The sequence below is a fragment of the Martes martes genome (assembly GCF_963455335.1).
Source record: "Martes martes genome assembly, chromosome: 8".
Taxonomy (NCBI): domain Eukaryota; kingdom Metazoa; phylum Chordata; class Mammalia; order Carnivora; family Mustelidae; genus Martes; species Martes martes.
The window spans coordinates 71,620,858-71,644,139 of record NC_137895.1 but is presented as its reverse complement, the minus strand read 5'-3'; the positions used below and the strand labels follow the sequence as shown (position 1 = coordinate 71,644,139).

The window sequence follows — 23,282 nt, the reverse complement described above, 5'->3', positions numbered from 1 at the left end:
AAATGCAAAGTGGTCTTTTTTTTTTTGAAATAAATATTTTATTTATTTATGTTTTTGAGAGAGGAAGCGTGAGTGGAGGGAAGGGCAGGGGGAGAGGGAGAAGCAGGCTCCCTGAGGGGCCCCCCGGGTTCATGACCTGATCTGAAGGCAGATGATTAACCCACTGAGCCACCCAGGTGCCCCTGGAAAGTGGTTTCATTTCCCATTTATATTAAGAGTAATCTTCCAAGTGTCTTGCTAGTTCACTGTGTTTCATTTTCTCCGTGAACAGTTCATCAAATACTCTCCTCTGCTTTGAAGTAAAGTAGTTTATCCAATCACCCACCGCTCCTGGAAAAATTGGAACAGACAAGAATCCATTTAAATATATAGTATTCACAAAAGAAATCTATCAGATTTGCAATAAAATGTGAATGATTTCATTTCTTGCTGATAAGATGATGCGGGTTTTTCTTTTCCTCGTTTGCGTAACTGTTGCTTCCAATTTCCTCAGTAATGGTTGCATATTAATATGTACAGTGTAAAAAGTTAATTCTTAAAAAGAAAATAACATTCAGATATATAAAGTTTCTAGGTTTTATGAGAGCAAGCAAAGAAATGTCTCAGCTAACCTTAGTTAAAACATAAAAGCTAGGGTGCCTGGGTGGCTCAGTCGGTTAAGGCCCTGACTCTTGATTTCGGTGCAGGTTGAGATCTCGGGGTTCTGAGGTCAAACCCTGTTTGGGGCTTCGAGTGTGGAGACTACTTGATATTCTCTCTCCCTCTCCCTGCCCTTCCCGCTCGTGTTCCCTCTCTGTCTCTCAATCTCTCTCTCTCTCTTTTTCTAATAAATAAATACATCTTTAAAAAGCAAAAAAAATAAAAGCAAAGTAGATATAATGATGTCACTTATTCCCCTGCCTGTGCACCTATGAAGCAATGACTGCGCTGATAACCTATCACAGGCCTGGGCAATCAGTCTCTCTTCTTGATTCAAGTGTAATTAACACACAGTGTTACAGTGATTTCAGGGGTATAGTGCAGTGATTCAGCAATTCTATGTGTTACTCAATGCTCATCATGATAAGTGTACTCTGAAACCCTTTCACCTATTTCACCTTAATGGGTCTCACTGTAAGGAAATGTACTTTACAACAGTGATAACAGAGTTGAAAATACCAGCACCAAGTTACTTGTATGATGTCCTCACCTTCCAACGAGGTGTTTGGAGATCAAAATTGGATCTACCCTTCCCTCGGTGCATCAGCCTCTCCTGATCCTACAGGTCACCCTCAGCCTTGGCCGCAGCGCCCATCCCTCAGGACCACTCTTCTCGCCTCTATCACTCACACCGTGCCAAGCCCCAGCCCTGGATCGTGCCCATCGTGGCCTTTAGTCCCTTCTGGCCCGAGGCTTCATTCCTGGGGGCCTCAGTGTATAGATCCTGTTACACATCATCTTCCCATATCAGTACTTCCTTCTCAGCAATGAAAGTTACGGGGGGGGAGGGTAAGACGGCTTGGATTCAAATCTTCACTCTACCAGCAACTAGCTGCACGACTTTGGACAAGTTGTTGAGGTGCTTGGCATCTTAGTAAAATGTAAACACTATGAACACCACCCTCAGAAGTCTGCCGTCAAGTGTAAGATAACTCCAGTAACGTGCCTGGCACATAGTCAGCCCGCAGTAAATGCTGGCTATTCGCACTCCACAGTCTTCCTGGCTACATAGTCAACCCCTGTATGGATGTGATTTAGTACACTTAACCCTTTCTGATTAGAGGCCAGTTAAGTGCATTTTAGCTTTCAATGTCATGAACAATATTGCAACATGCATCGTGTCCATACATCTTTCCATAGTCCTGTAATATCCCCCCTAAATTTTAGTATGTAGGGGCCCTGGGACTTCTGACACTGACGTGGACCGCGCTGTATCTTTGCCTGCCACCTTATCTCCATAGACAGTTTCTAGAATATCAGCTCCTTTTCCGACTTTAAAGCCAACTGCAGGCATGAATCCTCCTCTGTAAAGTGAGGAATACCTCTTGCACCAAGGAGTCTGAATCATCTACTTCAGTCATTTATTTAACATGATTATTTTCAGAGGATGGATCCCTACTCCCATTTCGTCCAGCCAATGGAAGGAATAAAGTGAATGGACCCATCCTTGTGTTTAATGCCTTGTATAGTCCAAATTTAGCAATAGGCAGTCATGGGGACCAGTAGCAGGGTTAACCTTCCGTGTTTTGTCAGATCCTATATAAGGAAACCACTTTTTGCTAGAATTTAAATTCATTAGCATTAATGTTGTTAGCTACAATTATATTGATAGGGTTTCACCTAGGGATATTTGTAGGGTTACTACCTCTGTTTTCATTAGAGTAAAATTTCCCAAGATAGTAGGATAAGTCGGGTGAAAATCAGATCTTTTTTGCTAATCAGATCTCAACGAGCAGTGATAAAAGACATCAATAATAGCATTGGATTCCACGAAACATCAGAACTTCTGCATTTCTCATCATTCTCTTTACTATAATCCCTCCCAATCTCTGTTTCTGGTGTCTTTGCTTGTTTTACCTGCTTTCATGCATCCTTTTCTAAATTCTCCCTGTCTCCCCTGTCTCCTCTCCCTCCCACCCATCCTAATCTTTTTCTTGACCCTGCTAATTCATCTTGCTCTTGTGCTCCATTTTCAAACTTCGTGGAAGAGTGGTCCTTATTTGCTCCTTCCCTTCTTTCTCTCTCATCTTTTTAATCCCCTCAATTTGCCCCCCATCACCACCACTATGGAAATCACCCTCAGAATTCATGAATGAAAAATGGCCACGTTTGACCCTGGCTTTCTTCATAATTCTGGCTGATTTCCTTTCCTGGCTTGTCTTAGCTATTTCATTCCCACTGATGCTAGGGTCTCTAGGGCTTCCCTTTCTAACCCTTTCCCTACTAGTCCTTCCCACCCACGCTGAAGAATTTTACTTAATTCCACAAATTGCCAATGGCTCCTAAACTGACTTCTGAGCTGAGATCCACCAAACAGTGGCTCCCTGCCGCTGCCCAAGTTATGACCTTCCGTGTTTCCTATCCGGACTATTATAATAACCTCTTACTAGACTTTCTGCCTCCGGTTTCTAAACAACTCTTCTAAACAACTTTCCACCTGAGTCTATTATTTTCAGTTCCCTTCTTAAAACAGCAAATAGAGAGAAAAAGACCCCCTCATAATGTACAGAGAGCTTTTGGTCTCTGGCCCCAATTTTTATCTCCCTCATTCTGCTCCACACATCATATACTCTTCTAGAACAGGAGACTAACTGCTCTTTCTAAAAGAAAATCCAGTCCAATCCCACGGTGGTTCTGGACTTTTCTTCTTGCTGTTAGCTCTTGTTGGAATATATTGCTTCCCTGTCATTTTCCTGGTAAATGCTTCCTGCTTATGCTTCCAGTCCCAGATACAATGTCACCTCCTCACCTACTTTGCTGAGGAAAATTTATCTCACTCTTATTCATGTTGCTATTCACAGTTGCTCATACTACTAATAAAGTTGTCAGTCACCTTGTATTATTGCCTACATTATGATCTTCTGAAGGACAAGACTATTTTATTTAACTTTTGAATCTTAGTTCTTAGAAAATAGTTTATTAATAAATATCTGCTGAATTGAGTTCTCTCCTCCCTCCCAGTCCTGGTTTTGCAACTATAAGAAAATGAAAAATGAACCACTAAAAAAGACAAAAAGTAACTTGCAAAATTAAGGGACTATCTGATCCATATGAGTTAGCCAATTTTTGCTTTGGGAGGAATTCTATTCAGATGAGCTAAAAAATGGAAACAAAGGTGTGTTTTCTTGTAGGAAACCTGAGTACCTAAACGTCGAAAATTTTGTCATTGTAAGTTATGAAAAATTTGAAGAATGTTCAAATATTTTTCCCTGGGATCTGGACTAAAATCCACAGGGGTATCAAAACGATTCTATATCTGGATAAACCCAAACTAGTTCTAAGTTACATGTTAGGAAGTAGTAGAGAAGATTTACTTCCTTCTCTTTGGGTTTTCATGCAGAGGAGTGCCCTGGATAATACTCCCAGTTTCTCTCTCTGCCCCGTACTTCTGTGGGGTGAGTTATTTGGTGAGTTTGGGAAAGTGCACTATCCACATTCATCAGCTCCCTTCTCTCTTCTGAAAAAAGCACATGTCATGTAACACTCTCCACCATGCTCTCTGTGGGAGGCCTCAGTGCAGGGATGGGACTGCATTTGATTTTGACTAAGCAAGCATGTTTGCAAAATTTAGGATAAGTTATTAGCAAACACTCAAGGCTGCACACCCGCGGCCCATTCTTCAGGGAGTTTTATCATTTCCATCTGTTTGACACCTGTGTCTTTTTCTCAGTTGGTTCATAACTGGGTATGGAAATCTCAATTTCTGGAAATAATGCGATTTAAGAAATTTGTTTAATAAACATTCACTCAGGCAGGGATGACAATGAGCAATCCATTGTGCAAGAGGTAGGGTGTGTGATGGTGAAATGAGAGATTTAAAAATTATAAAATGGAACTACTTCCAGCCAAAGTACCACATCCCTTTCTGACTTACCTTTTCTAAATACCAGGTTCCTGTTAGATGTGAGGGCACAGATGGTATGATTTGGATCACAGTTTTCTTTGGCTGCATTATTTTTCATTTCACTGAATGATGTTTTCTGAGCAATCTTATTAATTTCACTGTCGCTCACATTTATACCAAGGAAAGTAGTTATTTTCTTGATGCTTTTAGAAAGATCCTAAGCAATAAGAAAAATTACTTTTAAAAAGTGTAACTCATCAATACACCAAATTCATTCCCTCAACCCTGAAAACAGAATTTATTGATTTTCTGTTTTAATTTGACTTAAATTTTGATTGTTGAAATGTTAGGAAGGACTTACTTTCTTCATTTCTTCATAGAATATAAATAGAATGTTTTTGTCATTTTTGTGTTCTTCCCAGCTTAAAACGTGATCAAACCAGGATCCATATACAACTAGAAGGAAAAATGAATTATGTTAATATTCAAGATCATGGGTTGGTGTCCCAGGATTCTTCCCACTTCACCAAAGTAGGCCAAAAAAAGGCACACACGTATTAGACTCTGGAGTGAAGGGGTTTTACTTAAGAATTGTTGAATCACTGTAGTGTACATCTGAAACTAACATAACACTGTATGTTAACTATACTGGGTTTAAAGTGAAAAAAAGAAAACGTTAATTACATATGTTAATACCATGTCATTCATTGTCTATGAAGAAACTTATAATTAGGTTTAATAAAATTCAATAATTAAAAATTAAATAAGATTTTAAATATTTTTTAGAAAGAGTTTCCTTAGAAGAGCCCAATTTTAAAACACTACTGTTTCAACTAAATGCAATATTGCGAAATGAAGCTGGATGGCTGTATCTTTTAATAAGGCTGTGGGTTTTTTTTTTTCTTATTTTAGTAAACGTTTTTTTATCATCATCAGAAGTTACAGCAGAAATACAGAGATACACATTTTCCCAATAATTGTGTTCTGATAACTACTTTGGATCTTGGAAGAAATAGAGAAACATTGAGAATTTATTACTTTCCTCCTGTAAATGGCATGCTTTTTATAAGTTTTTCGCATAAAAAGTTTATAAACTTCCTCAAAAAAGGGGTGGGAGAGAAAAGAGAAAAAAGTCTATTCATTTATCTTAGTTCAAGGTTGCAAAATACAGTGTTAGGGCTTTAAGAGTAGTTGATATCATCTCTTTATTGTTTTGTTAATTTGACAGATCTCAAAAATGTCCAGAGCTTGAAGTAAAATGTTATCATGCAAAATAAATTATCAACTGTGATGATAAAAAACAAAAAGTGAGCAATTTCTTGTACCACAGAAAGTTGACTAGCTTGATAATCTAAAGCGTATAATAGAGTAATTTAAAATACCGGGTATACATCTTTCCATGCGTCCTTATTATCCATAGATTTAATACTAGCTAATGCCTCAATTATAAAAGAGTTCCTCCACTTGCAGTGTTCTGAAGATCTGCCGACTATTGATGCATTTAATAAGCATTTAGGAAGCCGTGAGTGTCTACCAGATACTGTGCCATATCGCTTTTAAACATGAAACTTTTGAATAAATTGATGTGTAATTAACTCCTAGCTAACTGCAATTGTTTACGGTTTCGGCCCCTGGGGAAGTAAAGGGCAAGAAAATAACCAGAAGGCATTTGTAAAAGACCAGACTTCCGGGACTGTGATGGTATCATCACAGAGCCCGATTTTCCACCCCCGGGGGCCCAGAGGGTTGTAAAGCAAGAACAGGTGTTTGGAAGGACTAATAGGTCTCCAGTTCCCAGCATTCTCACTGCCAGTTCAGTGACTTACAAAATACTTTATCTTGGAATGAAACAAATTGCCCAACCAGTGATAAGGAGTTGACCTAAGAACTGCCAGCCTGTTGCCAGGAACAAACACAGGGTGAGACAGAGCACTGATTTTCTCTCCTAGGAGTTTAGGCAGTGAACTGGTCTCTATTGACTCAGACTGTGCTGACAGTTACCACCTGCATCACCCCCACCCCCGGGCAGCTGCAGCCCAGCCCCGGTGGAAAACATCACCCCCCTCCATACTGTCAGGGAGCCCAGGCTTCGGTGCCCCCACCCCCAGAGCCTGGGCAGGAAAAGAGACCCCGAGTCCCAGGGTCATGGCGGGTGGCTACCTGTGATTGACTCGGCCCACTATGGTTTTGCAGCAGGAAATGCATTCCAACATACCCCCCAAAAATGTAAGAAAAATCTTTTGGATCATAGCCTGACCATCATTTGAGAGCCAGATATTCTATTATTAATTAATTTATACTCCATCTTGTTCCAAAAAGACAGAAGAATCTAAAGAAATTGGCTGCCTGGGTCTTCCTTACCCATGTAGAGAATTATACTTTGGATCATTTTTTTAATCCGAATCCTCATTGTCCAGACCTAGGACTTTAAAGAAAATATAGCTTCCAAAACAGAGACATAAAAATCTTTTTTTTCTGGGAAATGCTTTTCTCCACATCCTTCACTTAAAGACAGAATTTTCTACTACCTCCTGCATGGCCTTCCTTCTGTTATCCAGAAATACTTGTTCCCCCCGAAATGCCCCGACCAGAAAAGTTGCTCTTACTCGGCCAATCCAAGTGTGTTAGGATCTGGACTGCGCATCGGCAATCTCACGGCTTCCTATCAACTTCCAGAACTCCTCCCTCCGAGATAGTCCAGGCTCCTATAGGACTCGTGTCCTTTAAATATATCACTCTTCTTAGCCTTATCTCTGTCAGAAGTGGACTTTTTGATCTGTTCCCAGCAGTCACGGAAGACTCTGATCTTAGAACACAATCTCCTGGGGCAGCTCACATCTTGCCACCCCCATGTTGATGGACAGCTCCTGCAAATGCCCTACTTGGACCACTTATGTCCTTTTTAATTCTCATTTTCTTCCCCCTGTTCTTCCCCCCAACCTTTTTCTAGCTAAAACCTTCAACTTCCCTTTTCCCCTGGTTGTTTATTTCAACCACCCGAAAAAACACTCAGTATTGAATCAAAGAACTTTACCTTCTTTTCTCCTTGCCCAATGCTACTGAGTTCTGCTGAAGAAATTTATACAACTCTATACTGACACCACTGCAAATTCATTTTTCCAGCCTTAAGGGTCCTGAGGCTGCCTAGCAAACTTATTTGTCCTGCATTAACACATTCTCCTATTTTCCACATCAGCGATTTCAAACCTCCCACACTTTCTGCAAACCCTTTGTCCCATTCCTATCCAGTTTCAATGAACATCTTAATTTCTAGTTTCCAGAAAGCACTCTGATGATTGTGCAGAAATTCACGAGGACGAAGTGCCTAGGAAATGCGGAGTTCTCACAAAAGACTGGAGAGAGGGCTAGTGGCAAAAAAAAGTATGATGCTAAAATATTACTTCATTAGATATTCATCTGTCAGAATATTGCCAGAACACAATTTACAGTTACTATTTAATTTGAAAAACTAAAATGTACTTGTAAACTGTCTGAAATGTAAGTCAGATGATTAGACATATGTGTAGCTATCTATGTCTCTATGGTACAGTCTCCTCATATAATGTGTATATATTTATGGTTTGGAAATGGGTGGGAAGCCTGCTTCTCCCTCTTCCACTCCCCTTGCTTATGTTCCCTCTCTCGCTACCTCTCTCTCTGTCAAATAAATAAATAAAATCTTTTTTTAAAAAAAGTCTATGTCCAATAGAATGAGTAGATTGCTACAGTAAATTTCTAGTCATGACTTCATTTGAACATCTAAATAGTCCTACATAATCCAAGTCTGGGCCTCGAAATGATTAAACAACTTGTCCACAGTTATACAGGGGATAGATTAGAGTTAAGACTTGATCCGTCTTCTTCTGTCTCCATAGCCTGTTCTATTGTATCATGTTATCGTTGGCAAGAGAAAGAATCCTCTCCTCAAAGAGTAGTCACTGAAGGACATCCCTGAAGTACAGTCACCTTCCTTTGACAGGAGAACAAGCAACCTTATCTTATAAATACTGTTCCACTCAAGTAAATTTTAAAAAGCTTTAGCAATTCACTGCTTACTCCTGGTGTCAGCAGGATTTGCCCAGGCTAGCTTACCCGATTATATAATACACAGCAGATCTCTTTGCAAGTAAAATCTATTAATGCACCTAGAAGGTATAAAAGAATCATCTCGAATATTTTCTCCAACTAACTGCCCTTTCCAGATACTCTGCTTTGATGTCAGATAATGGGGTGGTAGATGTCCTAGGACAGCTAGTTTGCCTCCCTGCGTATGGACTGAGTTGCCCTTTTTGTGGCTACACTCATAGAAAAATAATCTCTAGAACACAAGTGCTAATAGGCCTGCTTTACACTGTCCTCAGGTCATATCCAGAGGACGCTTTCTGTCTTCTGGGCACTCCAAAACGATAGAGATGGAGCCAAATTAGAGCTTGTGCAGCAGCGGGAGGGGTAGTGAACCCCAGGGTGTAATAATTGGAGACAAATGTGGCTTTTCTTTTCTTGAGGAAAAGCAGACTCAAGATCTGTTGTTTTTTTTTTTTAAATAATGTATGTATTTAAACTCTGTTCACTCCAAAAATGGAATGGAGGCAGAGTGAGGCATGCTAACTATCTTCAAATATTTAGAATGCTATCGTGGGGAAGAGGAATTAGCGATCAGAGGAACCGCTTCCTCTCTAGGCGAGCTATGCCACAGTGCTAACAGCAAAGATCTGGGAGACTGACACCTGAATTTAAACCTTGGCTCCTTATGAGTTATGCAGTTGTTTGGCCTGCCAACGTCTGAATTTCCCTCACCTATAAAGTAAGAATGATACCTGGCTCTTGTGTTCTAGTGAGGATGATAGGAGATCGTGTTTGCATAGCACTTAGCTAAGTGTCTATATCACATAGTAAGATTTTTTTAAACATCTTAACAGTACCAAGATGGAACACGTCATTTGGGGGCAGGAGCTGGGGTGTGAACCTGTTGTCAAAGTTAGGAAGTTCAAGTTTAGCTGGTACAATCCTTGAGAATGTTATAAAGGCAATTCAAACATCAGGTCAGTGATTTTAACCAGACGATCTTCAATAGACCTGTCATTCCTGAAACTTTGTGACTACTAAATGTTTGCCAGAGAGGAGCTGAACTATTGTAAGCATAGAATATTCTTCCATAGGGAATCGGGCAAAAGAAAGTGTGAAACGCTGTTGCTGTTGCTAGCGAGTTCTCAATACCCTCCTGTTAAGGTTACACTTGCTGTGGCCTCTCTGAAATTAACAAGTAAAAGCTTAATCATTGGCAAGTGAAATAGGGAAACTAACAATTAAGCAGGTCTACCTCTAACCCCAGGGAGAAGGAAGATCCTGTGGGTACAAACCATTTCTAAATCCTGCCTCTTCTAAATTCTGCATCGTCTTGGTACATTATTTTTATTTAATGAAAGGGTTGGGAACTCGGATTTGGGAACTGTTTTTCGTTTTTGTTTTTAAGTGCTCCAGATACCCGTGAGTCAGAGAAAAATTAATAAATTCAAAGGTCATGCATGGTTAGGCAAGATCAATATGCATTACACAGCTCAATCAAATGATGTATCAGCTTAGTATTTTCAGGAGAAATTGCTTTTTGTTCATCTTTATAAAGCAAGTGTCAAGATGACTAATACTTTCATTTCTTTTATTTGGGGAATTTTATTCCTTTTTTTTGGAGAGGGGGAGGGAGAACGTGTGTGTGTGTATCGTTTGTTAGTGTTATTTTCTATTTAGGTAAACATAAGACATATTTCAGGCTGCCTGTGAAGGTTTCAGCTGTATCTTGCTCTACTCCAATCAATGCATAATTATTTCACTGGCAAAACTGATAGTATATGGAAAAAAAAAAAGGGATGCTTGATCAGAATTAATCTCTGTTTTAAAAACATTGCTATCAGCTCAATAAGTAATTGCAAATCCATACTACCTACAGGTGGTAAGAAAGTCCGTGAAGAAACAAAGTGAGAAAGAATGGCTTAGAAGTAAAAAAAAAAAAAAAAAAAACAACCAAAAAACTATTCAAATGTATTCCTGAAAATGGGTCGCTAGGATCCAGTTAAATTTTTGGAAAATGCTTTCATTTGGAGGGGAACTGTATATGATGAATAGAAATCATTGTTATATTTACCATCTCCTCTTAGGAAAAGCTCGAAAAATGCAGCCCAGGTTTCAATGCCAGGGAGATTCGGGTTATCTCTGTAGTAGTGGAATAAAGAAACAGCCGTGTCTTTTGGATTCCTAACGATGTAGATCATCTGTTAAAAAAAAATCAGTTTATTTTTAGATGGAAACAGCCCCCATGCAAAATGTCTTCTCGAAAAAAGCAACTGGACTTAACCTGTCCATGCCAGGATTTTTTGACAGCTTACACTGATGATTAAGCACAGACTCAGGCCAGTGTTTCTCAAAAGTTAACATGTGGAAGAATTATTCAGGAATCTTGCTAAAATGCAGATTCTGACACAGGGAGTCCAGCATGCGGCCTAGCATTCTGCGTTTCTAATAAGCTCCCAGGTAAGGTTGGTAAAGCCAGTCCACCGACCACACTTTTTCAGTTTAGGCACTAACTGTGGCCCCATCATTTTAGCAGTGGATTCGAGAAACCATCCATCCATTTGTAGGACACCACTGTTTTCTTAACATAAACATTTTTTTAACCTTTAAACAATTTTAATGTTATAACACATGATCTAAATACACTCAGATTTCCTGTAAATTGTCTACTATTACTCATCGGAAGAATATTTTAGAATTTCATTTTCTACAGTTGAATCCCCCACAGAGCAGGAAATCTGAGCCACCCTCCTAATTTACACAAATACTGCCCTTGTAATTGGATTCAGTTTAATGCACTTCTGTTTAGTACGGACTACGGACTGGGCAGAGTGGAGTGTCCCCAGCCGAGAGGCAGGAGCAGCAAAGCAGAAGCGTGACCAGCTCCCTCAAAACAGTCAGGCGCAGGAGCGCGGAGTCATGAAGGTTGTAACAGGGCCGTAGGGAGTGCAGGAACATGCATATTAAAAAACCTCAGAAAACCAGGGTGAGGAGCTGAACTATTTTCTATCACGGTCAGTGTTGCATGAGGACCAGACCACTTGCTCTTAGATCGATAATCAGGCGGACACATGCTCTTAGATCGATAATCAGGTGGACACATTTTGCGTAGGTAAGAAAGCGTTTACTGAGTCATGCTTGATACGTAACTATCGTTCTGTACTATGTTCATAGTCCAGGAGTGGTGCTTGTAACCCACATAAACAACACCCGTCCCTCTTGAGACATGTGTAAAGGCCACTATGCACTGAGGTGAAAAGCCACCTCCAGCCCCCGTTGTGTCCCCATTATCCTCTCTTCCTCTCCAGAGAAAATTATGGAGTAACTCAACACTTCAGGCTTTCTCTAACTGCTCTCTGCTTCTGGAGCAGATTCACAGAACCCCAAAGCTCTGAAAGCGACTTAAAAATCCACTCACTCTTTTATTTTTTTTAAAGCTGTTTTAAAGATTTTATTTATTTATCTGACAGAGAAAGATACAGCAAGAGTAAGAACACAAGCAGAAGAACTGGAAGAGGGAGAAGCTGGCTTCCCGCCAAGCATGGAGCACAATACAGGACTCGATCCCAGGACCCTGGGATCATGACCTGAGCCAAAGGCAGACGCTTAACGACTGAGCCACCCAGGCACCGCTCCACTCACTGTTTTAACAAAAAGGGATAAAGTGGCAGGATGGGAAGCCTTAGCCATCTAGTTGGAGTTTTTTGTCTGTTTGTTTTGGTAGACAGAAGCATGCTTCAGGACCTTTGGAGAATATCCGACATTACACGTCGGTACCCACCGGGAAGGACAATGCAAACTACTAACACATTAATACATATTTTGACAAAAGAGGTTAAAAGAAGTATTCTGTAATTATGTGTAGTGACATGGTAAGTAGACTTACTGTGGAGATCGTGTCACAATATATACTAATATCGAGTCGTTAAGTGGTACATCCGAAACTAATACAATGTTGTATGTCAATTAGATACTCAATAAACACATACATACAATATTCTAAGAAATATTAGGGGATGGTTGAAAGATATGAAGAGAAGACAGAATAGTACTCTGAGAAAAAAATTAAATGTTAACTAAAGATCAGGAAATGAGCTGAAAACAGACTTTTCATGTAAGAGAAAAAAAGATGGGGAGACAAAGATTAGGAAGAAAACATAGGAGGCTAACTAGGGTTGAGGGCCGTTCAGGAAAGATCACAAGAGGAACTGATCATGTGACAGGCCTGCTGGAGCAGGAAAGGTTCCGGTAGCTTGTAAGCTCTGAGGGCTAGGCAGGGGGCAACAGACGAAGATCATCATCTTGGGAAAACAAGTGCAACCAGAGAGTCTCATTTCCCATTAGGATTGTACCTTACAACTCTCTTTACTGTGGTGGTTTTAAGAAGTCCCCCCACCCTTTCTGACCTCAGTTTCTTTGCTGATGAAAGGTAAAACATCTAGGGTTGCCTTTGTTGTAATGTGTTTACAAAACATAGCTTAATCTTTGCCACATTGTATGTGATAGATACTGTTATTTCTGTATCAAAGGAGGAAACCAAAGCTAGGAGAGCATCAGCAATTTTCCAAGAGTGGCAGAGCACAAACCCAAGCCAGGTTTTCTGGTCTTCCCAAGCCTTTGCCCTTAACCACTGCACTCACCTTGCATTGTTTTTGCTTAATATTCACCGGTAGCATGTTGTAGCTCAAATGTGTGGGAATAACTCTTCTCTTACAGTTCATTTTTAGCTCGTCAAGTTTAGAAATGTCTCCCAACTCGATAGGAGACGTTAGATTAATTCGAGCATTGGGAATGTTCCCAATGACCTCCGCAATCCAGTGAGTACCTTCACATAAAAATAAAACAAAACACATTTTTTAAATTAATTGAAACTCTTGATGAAATAAATATAGAAAATTAGCATGAGGTTATAATAGCAAGGAGAGCATTAATTTTGTTATAAATAGTTATTATTACCTCTTGACACCCATTGAAACCTGAGACACTTGTTGAAACACCAGAGGCATTAATTCATTTGACAGGAAGAGTCACACTTTAAAGCACGAAGAGACTGAGAACTGTCTATGTCTTTTTCTCAACTTGAAATATTCTCCTGTGCTACACTTATCTCTAGCACTTTTTCCAATCCACAAATATGCAGATCTTGCCACACACAGTTCCTCACCAGTCCTGCAAGCTAATGCATCTTGCTCTTTTTTAAACTGTCTTCTGAGTCTCCACTCCCCTGGCATAACTGTTTACCCTTTCTGTCCCTCCCAAGGAGAACATACCAGAGTCTAGTTGCTACTGCTTGTATTCATGTATACCTCCCCATTTTCGCCTGGAAGATAGCCCCTGGATCTTATTTTTGTTTGTGTGCAAACAGAGTAGTCCTGCAAACGAAGCTCTTGAACAATGAACAAATGGTACATTCAAACAGCATAAAGATACAATCCTATGCTACCATGAAGTCTAGAAGGAATACATAAAGCAAATGTGGGTATGCTCCAGTGTTGCAGACAATAGTAAACTGGAGCAGGGAAGTAGAAGTTTGGATGGGGACGATGCTTTGTTGATTTGAAGCAATGTTCCTAAAATGTTTAAATCAGGTCTATTTCCTTTCCATTGAACTCATTTGTAATTTCAATTCGAAATCTGTTATAATATTCACTAATTTATAGCTGAATAAATATTTAAATGGTGCTCTCATCTGCATGACGTGTTTTAAATTTAAGACTTTAAGATAATAATGCTCATAAGTCAACTCTAATATTCATATAAACATGACTAATATAACTAATGACATTTCTATTATTTTCACAGGATGTATTGATTTATTCTGGTGAAGAAGACAGAATACAGTTTTGGATTGTATTCAGGGAACCTCCAGAGCTGGCGGGTGATACCAGTTTACAGGCATCAATATGTGCAGTGGAAACTTTATATATGGTTGTATATATAAGGTATAAACTAGGCACCTGCTCAAAGAACCTTAAAAGTATCATAAATTACTTTCTAAACTAACATATCAATTTGAGGTAAGGTATGTTTATTCACGGAGTGACCTACCACATAGAGAGAATACTGAGGTATTCTAGAAGCAATCACTTAATTTCCATCTGCAATACCATTTTCCAATAAAATAATTACATATGTGATTTACATTTATTCTCCAAAAACACCCTAGAAGGTCTATGTGAATTCTGTGTCTTCTAATGGAGAGGGCTTCTTGGGCCTGATTCACAATCAGATAAAAGGACTAAAATGCAAACATGATTTGAAAGAGCTAAACTCTTAGTTGCTGAATCATGCTAGCAAGCATATGCCCATTCACACGTGTCCACTCTTCTGGAAATCACAGCAGGCAGGTGGATATTATATATCCTGGCCACCTCTCAAAATTAAAGAGAATATATAATTAATTTAGATTATCCCCAGGATGCCATTATTCATAATGGTCCTTTCATGAGTGTATAACTATATATGGAAATAAACTTTGCATAAGAAGGCATAAAATTGAACACTAAAGTGGCACCTGGGTGACTCAGTTGGTTAAGTGTGTGCCTTCAACCCAGGTCATCATTTCAGGGTCCTCGAATGGAGCCCCCATCAGTGGGGAGTCTGCTTCTCCTTCTCCCTCTGCCCTTGCCCCCTGCTCCTGTTCTATCACTCTCTCTCAAATAAATAAATAAAATCTTTAAAAAAATGAACACTAAAAATACTTATGGTTTTTTATTAGCCCAGGAAAGAAATTATTCATTTACAAATCAATCATTAAAGTATGAATTGAACAAATCTGCTTATGGCCATGCCTGGTATAGGTATGAAGAGAACTTTATAATGTTACAGATATTATGCTTATTATGTATATCAACATTTGTATACTTTAATGAATAAAAGAGAAACAAAACTGTAGTAAAAGCTCTAGTTGAATTTTCTTGAAACACAGTTTTCAGCTTTCTAATGTCAAACTTTTTCATTAAAATGAGCATTTAGGATACTTAAATTTCCTATGGATAAATTCTGAAAAATAAATATTTTGTAAAAATTGTTATTATATTTCTATAGAGTAGTCTACTATATTATTATATTATTATTATATTTTGATATAGTAGAATATTATATTAGACTTATTTCTTATATTTCACACATTTTAAAATGTACTTATACATTTAAAAATACATTAAAATAAACTTTACCAGATTTTGGATAGGACACCAGAAACACATCATCTTCTCTTGCATTGAAAAAATCCAGGGAATTTAGAAGTTCTTCTGAAGACATAGTAGAAAAGAGGATCCCCTTGAATTTATGAAGAACACTTGACTGGTTCTGGAACGACATCCTTCGTCAAATGAATCAAAAAGTATTTACTAAACACTAACTTTACACAAGGCACAGAACAAGTAAGTTCCTTGATGTTAATCCTAGCTCAGTGGCCGGATAATCTGAGAATTACTAAGCTGATGTTTCAGCTAGAGGAATATATGTATATATACGTTTTACAATTCTTCACAAGAATAATTTTTAAACCATAACTAAGCCAAAGTCTACTGTGAAAATGATGTCATGTTCCTGATAACATGTTAAAAAATATTACCTCCACTTGACATTCAAAATAGTTTACATATAAGGCTATCAAGCTATCAGAACGTAATTATTATCTGAAAGGACCAGAGTTAATCAAGTCCTTTGGCCTTAAAAAGAAAAGAATTAGTGGCTATAAGGGATTATGTCACTGTGGAAAGGACAAGAAAAGTTGAATGTCATGTTAATATTAACACATAGTAGAGGAAGTAGCTAATATGTATTGCATTGCTGGAAGTGGAGAGAATGGAGTGAGAAGATAGAAGTTTTTCTCAGAATTGGCAGATAAACCTGAGACTAAAGATAAACTTCACGGGAAATACTTTAAGAAAGATAAAATGGGACTCAGGAAACCCAAGCCAGAAAATAGATATCTTGAGTTTTGTTGTATAGGAGAAGTTTATGGCTGAATTAAGCAAAATTCTTGTCTGAGTCATTCTTTGGTTTTCTCACTAATATTATTATATTCTGGATTCAATGAGATATGGCAACAAAGTGCCCAGTAACTTCAGTGAACCACAGTGAATTTTTTTTGTTTGCTTGTCTAACCATCAAAAGAAATGTATGTCAACCAGGAAATGACGAGCATTTTATTAAGCATAAAAAAGTAGAGGTCTACTGTGGAATAAATAATTAAGAAGAAATAATTAAGAAGAAAGAAATTCATGATAGTGGCAGAAATGACATTCAGAATAATCATATACATAGGAAATTCTAAAGAATCTACAATTAGAATAAACATGTAAATTGGGTGTGGTTGCTAGATGATGAAAACAAATTGTATTTCTACATTCTAGCCAAACCAACTGAAAAATAAAATTTGAAAAACACTACTATTTACAATAATATGAAAAAAATCAAATGTCTAGAAATAAATCTAACAAAAGATATGCAAGGCATTGAAAATCACAAACTATTACTGAGACTAGTTAAAGAAGACCTAAGTAAAAGGAGAAATCAACCATGTCCGTGGACCAGAAGACTCAGTATTATTCAAATGTCAAAATTCTCCTTATTGATCTACAGAGTCAATTCCATTTGATCAAAATGCCAACAGGCGTGTGTGTGTGTGTGTGTGTGTAAATTGACAAGCATTTATATGAAAATGCAAAAGCAGAAGAGCCAACGAAATCTTAAAGAACAAACTTGTAAGACTTAGATTATTAGATTTTAAGCTTTAGCATAAAGCAACACTAGTTAAGACAGAGTGGCCTGAGCTCAAAGATACATATATAGAACAGTGGAACAGAATAAAGAGTACAGAAAAAGACCCACATTTAAATGGTCAGTTGATTCATGACAAAGGTATAATTCAGTAAAAAAAAAAAATGGTCCTTTTAATGAACGTTGTTTTGTTCAATTAGATTCATATGGAGAAAAAAATCTTATCTTACATCATATGCAAAGAAAAATTCAAGCTGGATCATAGAATTAAATTGAAAAAAAAAGGTTTCTAGAGGAAAATAATATTTTCATGAACTTTTGGCAGGTAAATTGTTCTTAAATATGATACACAAAAGCACTAAGCATTAAAGAAAAAATTGTAGTTGGGCTTGATTAAATTAAGAGACTTTGTCAATTAAAAGACACCATTAAGAAAGTAAAAGGCAAGAAACACCCTGGAAGAAAATACTGTTATTACATATATTCAACATTATACTCACTTCCAGACTCTTTAAATTACTCCTAATAATCAATAACATAAAAATCAAGCCACTCAACAACAACAACAAAAGAGTATACCCCTGAATAAGCCTTTGGAAAAGTGTTTAACATCAGTAGTTGTTGAGGAAATGGAAATTAAAATTAGCATTATGGGAAGATCTACTCCCACAACGTTGGCATGAAAAACTCTGTGGACCCACTTCCTGATGAAACAACCATAAATAATGACAATCATTTTAAAAATAAAATAAATGTCTAGGGGCGCCTGGATTGTTCAGTCGGTTGAGCATCTGCCTTCGGCTTAGGTCGCAATCCTGGATCCTGGGATCAAGCCCCGCATTGGGCATCCTGCTCAGCAGGCGGTCTGCGTCTCCTTCTGCCCTTCATCCCACTCTTGCTCTCTCTCAAATAAATAAATAAAATCTTTAAAAAAATTTTTTAAATAAAAACAAAAGAAACATTCAAAATCTCTAGTAATGATTCAAAATCAGGAACGAAATGAAGATACATTTATTCAAGAAAATATTTGCAAGTCATATATCCGGTAAGGGATTTGAGTCCAGAACATGTAGAGAACATTTACAATTCAGTAACAAAACAACCCCGTTAAAAAATGGGCCAAGTCTACAGTGTTGAGTGTGGGTATAACACAGGCCCAGGGAAAGGCCGAAAAGGTAAGGTAGGGAAATAGGCTGTATCTTGGAAGGTCTTTGCACTAAACCGAGAAGTCTGGACATTGTCCAGAGAGCTATGGGAGCCACCAAAGATCTTAAGCATGGAGGGAAGAGCTCAGGTTACATCCTAAAAAGACCCACCTGCTTAGCAGTATGGAGGTGGGCTGCAGTTAATCCAGACTGAAGATGGAAACTCAAGCAGATGCAAATGGGGATGAGGAAAGAAGAGCAGAGCTGACAGTGCCTCCAAGGTAGAATCTCCAAGAGTTAGTGGCCAATTAGACCCAGTGGATGAAGGAGCAAGTAAAGTCCCCAAAGCGACAATCTCACAGGCCGGATTCAGGTTGTATATTTTGTGTTTGTTTTGCCATTCAAAAAATTACATTTGGACTGCGTTGGCTTGGCCAATCCTGTTTGCTTTAGTTCTCACCATTCCCTATTCCCTGCGGCCCTGTCGGGCTTTACCTGCCTGATTTCTGGAGGAATGACTTTTCTAGACAGTCTTCTTCTTCTTCTTCTTCTTCTTTTTTTTTTTTTAAATGTTTGCTTATTCTGGATTTGTGAGGCGACACATGAGTGAGGAATGGTTAAGGAAGAGTGGGGCAAGGTGACTTCATTCCTCCTTCTAACACTGGCTCTGCCACCATCTCCGATCCCTACCCACTCCCCACCCCCCGTCTTTTACCGACCTCTATTGGATTTTCTGTAGGAAAATCAAGAAAAGTGGAAGAATCTAAACTTTTTCTCTCATAGATGCCTTGAAAAGCTGGGGAAGTTATAACATGCATCTACTAAATTCCCTGTCAGATTTCTAATGCTTATTGTGGCACTGTAGGAATCTAGGGTTGCTTTTACTTTACAGATGTGTAAACTGAGGCAGTTTAAGTAAGCCAGGTGGCCAATATGCTTTAGAATAACTGCGCTGAAGTTTCTTAAAAACAAAGGATCATAAAGCATGGCCTTATCCTTTTCCTAAGCATTTGACTTTTTTTTTCTAGCCCTCATTTACTTTTATGATAGATTCATAGGTACCTTCAGAGTAACAGTATATTCACCAGAATCTCTGACCAGCGAAATTAATAAGAATTATAGCTGAGTCATATCTTTGCCTACATATGATATTGTCATACTTCACTGGTAGGAGTAGAAATTGGCTACAGTCATATCGTAAAGGTGTTTGACAGTATTCTGTCTGCAGCTTGCTACAAACCGCCATAAAATGTAATGACTTCAAAGCAACTGATTTGTTATCTTTTACAATCCTGTGGATTGACCGTGTTCAATTTAACAGTTCTTGCTTCAAACCTCTCAGGCAGGGGCACCTGGGTGGCTCAGTCTGTCAAGCATCTGCTTTGGGCTCAGTTCACGATCCCAGGTTCCGGAGATCAAGCCCTGAGTGGGTCTTCCTGCTCAGTGCGGAGTCTGCTTGTCCCCCTCCCTCTGTTCCTCCCCCTTGCCCCGACTTGGGCACTCTCTCTCGCTAGCTCTCTCTCTCACATAAATAAATAAAATCCTTAACAACAACAAGCCAGTTGCTGTCAGATAGTTGCTGTCAAATTGTAGTAAGTACTGGATTTTTGTGAAGACTTGACTGGGCTCGTCACAGAAGACAGCTTGATCACACGGCTGGCCGTGGATTCTGGCTGTTTACTGGGAGGTTAGATGGGGCTCTCTACCAGAGAGCTTATGCGTGGCTTTTCCATGTGGCTTGGACTTTTTACAGCATGGTGGCTAGATTTTGAAAGGGAGCATTCCTAGAGGGAGTGCTCCAAAAGACCAAAGTAGAAACTGCAAGGTTTCTTATGACCTAGTCTTGGGAGTCGTGTGACATCCCGTCAGCAACATTCTACCAATGATACAGGGTCAGCCCAGACTCATTGCGGGGAGAGGACTACATGCAGATGAACACTGGGAAGTGTAGTTCACGGAGCCGTTGGTGGAAACTAGTTCTTACAGGGTTCTCTGACTTCCAATGTCTCATTTCCCTCCTGGCAGCAAAATGCTCTCCTTGCTTCGCAAGGCCTCCAAGGTCCCACTCTGTCAGTTGTCAGGGTCAGGCTTCCCGTCTGTGATCTCATTACCTAAATCAGGTCCAGATATCAATGGGGCTTCTTGGGGCCATTCCCTTTGCGGAAGCTCCTTGAGCGCAGCTTCTGCAATACGATTCTCTCAATCTTTAGACTTGTGAATTAAAGAGACCAATTATCTTCTCCTACACCCACCATAAAACAGGAACAAGGGTATGAGACACGTTCATTTAAAAAGGCAAGGGACAGGAAGCACGTAACTGTTGGAGGACGATAGAAATTTCATGGAGTCCAGTTCTCCTCCCTATCCGTGATTCTGGATGGCTCTAGGCTCTGTGATCTAAGCTCTTGGTTCCGAGCCATCTTCCTTCTCCATCAGAAATAACACTTCAACAGCTGAGCTGATTTCTCAGGCTGACTCATGCCTGTAGAAGGTTGGGGGCCTATAGCTCTTTTCCTGTAACGTTGGCTCTGTCCCTTTAAGTCCACGTAGGGGGTGGGTTGGTTTGTTCATTTGCTTAAAAAACAGCATCTAGGTTTTCTGTGATTATTGTTGGTGCTCCCTCTGTGAGACAAAAGCCACATCCACAAATAGGCTGCATTCTCCTTTGGGATGAGCATGGGGGTGCTTGGAGATTACGTCTTTAAGGTTCTTAGAAACCTTAAGGTAATATTTGTCTAGCAGGTAATATTTGACACATGTGCCCTTAAGATTTTCTTTTCTTTTTATGCCCTTAAGAGTCTTTTTTAAAATCTTATTTTATTGAAATTCAATTAAGCCCTTAAGATTCTTAAAAGCCTGTTGCCTACCTATGAAGTCTGTGAGCCACAAACATGTTATAATCTCTCTGAGGTGTCATTAAAGGATCTTATGACCACATCCTTAACTTCATTTTCACCTTGAGAACGTGTTTTGCTGGTGGTGTTATGGATGTGATCTTTGTTCTGGTGTCATTCCTTATTTTGAGACCATCTTGCTCACTGGAAAGACTGTCATGGGCCCCCTCTATTTCCACTAGATTCTAATAAAAACCTGGGCAGTTTCTTCTTTAGTTCAACTCCCTTCCTATTTTTATTATAGGCAATAGAAGATACCAGTTATCACTTTCAGCATTTTTCCTGATAATCTCCTTCACAAAGCCACATGTGTGTCAAGTACTCTTCCTATTTTCCATACTTACTCAAGGAAGAGTGTTGCTAATTGTTCTTCCATATATGATTCATATCCTCTTTCATTCAGCCTCCAATAATCACTTTATCATTATCTTAGTCACTGTCTTTTTTTTAAAAAAAAGATTTTATTTATTTATTTGACAGAGAGAGAGAGATCACAAGTAGGCAGAGAGGCAGGCAGAGAGAGAGGGAGAAGCAGGCTCCCCGCTGAGCAGAGAGCCCGATGCGGGGCTCCATCCCAGGACCCTGAGATCGTGACCTGGGCCAAAGGCAGAGGCTTAACCCACTGAGCCACCCACACGCCCCTCTTAACCACTGTCTTACCAAGAATTTGTTAACAAGTTTCTGGTGGCTTGTCAGGTTTCTGCTCACTGTCTAGTCCCCAAGTCAATGTTACATGTTGTAGGTTTTTGTTATAAAAACACTTCATATGCAAGTACCAATCTCCATTTTATCATCTATTTGCTGAATAACAAACCACTCCTTTAAAAAAAAAAAAAGATTTTGTTCATTTATCTGAGAGCGAGAGAGTGAGCGAGCAAGAGAGAGAGCACAAGCTGGGAGGGAAGGGACAGAGGGGGAAGCAGATTCCCTGCTGAGCAGGGAGCCCGATGTGGGGCTTAATGGGGGGCTTGATACGGGGCTTGATCCCAGGATCCTGGGATCATGATCTGAGCCAAAGGCAGGCACTTAACCAACTGAGCCACCCAGGCGCCCCTAACAAACCACTCCTAAAATGTAGTATCTTAAGACAACAGTGTATTGTCTGTCATAGTTTATGATTTCACTGGGCAATTCTCATTTAGAGTCTTCTCATGATAGCTAGGGCTGGAGGAATGTGAAGACTGAGCTGGTGCTCCCAGATGACTTACTTACAATGAGGAGTAGATAATGCTGAATGTTGGCTAGGGCCCTCTACCAACTAACCTTTCTACCATTTTGCTCTTTCCTTCCTTCTCCCATCTGTCTTTGCTGGTCTTTATGTCTTCCTTTCTCCCTTCTTTCCTTCCTTTCTTCCTTTTCTTCCCCCTTTCCCTCTGATGCTTTGAGACTTTTAGTCTTTGTAGTGAAGAGACAGTCCTTGGCTTGGTGTCTGGATCAGGTGTATTCGTTTGGTCAGGGGGTACATTTCTGGTCCATAGGAGCAGAGCATGCTGTATCTCCCACCACTGATAGGTTTGCTGCCAACATGGGGTACCTAACAGAATTGAGCTCTAAGGGTGGAAAACCATGAGCAAGTGACTGATAATTACAAGCGAGCAGCTGGAAAGAAAAACTATGAACAAAACACCCAGATCTGGAAGGATTTGGTGAATTAGAATTGCTGGAAGAGATAAGTGACAATGTAAGTTTAGAAAATAAATAATAAGAACATTTAAGGAGATGCTATTAAAACCTTTAAAAAAGACCTTTTAAAATGAAAGATTTAGGATTCAAAATTCAGAAAATGAATCAAAGGAGAAATTGGTTACAGATGAATACGCAATAGGTAGCCTAGAAAAACTACTGAAGGAAAAATGACAAAACACAGAGCAAAAATTAAAGAAATAAGGTAAAAATAATAAAAAT

At 39.2% G+C, this 23,282-nt stretch overlaps 1 protein-coding gene across 1 annotated transcript; it reads right to left on the bottom strand.

The window, feature by feature from the left end:
• Positions 1-211: 211 nt before the first annotated feature.
• LOC308347692 (sulfotransferase 6B1-like) lies at positions 212-15,931 on the bottom strand (the record flags this gene model as incomplete). Its single annotated transcript, XM_080811340.1, has 6 exons — positions 212-330; positions 4,574-4,760; positions 4,905-4,999; positions 10,683-10,809; positions 13,249-13,433; positions 15,787-15,931. The coding sequence occupies 6 exons, from the start codon at positions 15,929-15,931 to the stop codon at positions 212-214; spliced, it is 858 nt and encodes a 285-aa protein (XP_080667466.1).
• Positions 15,932-23,282: the final 7,351 nt, after the last annotated feature.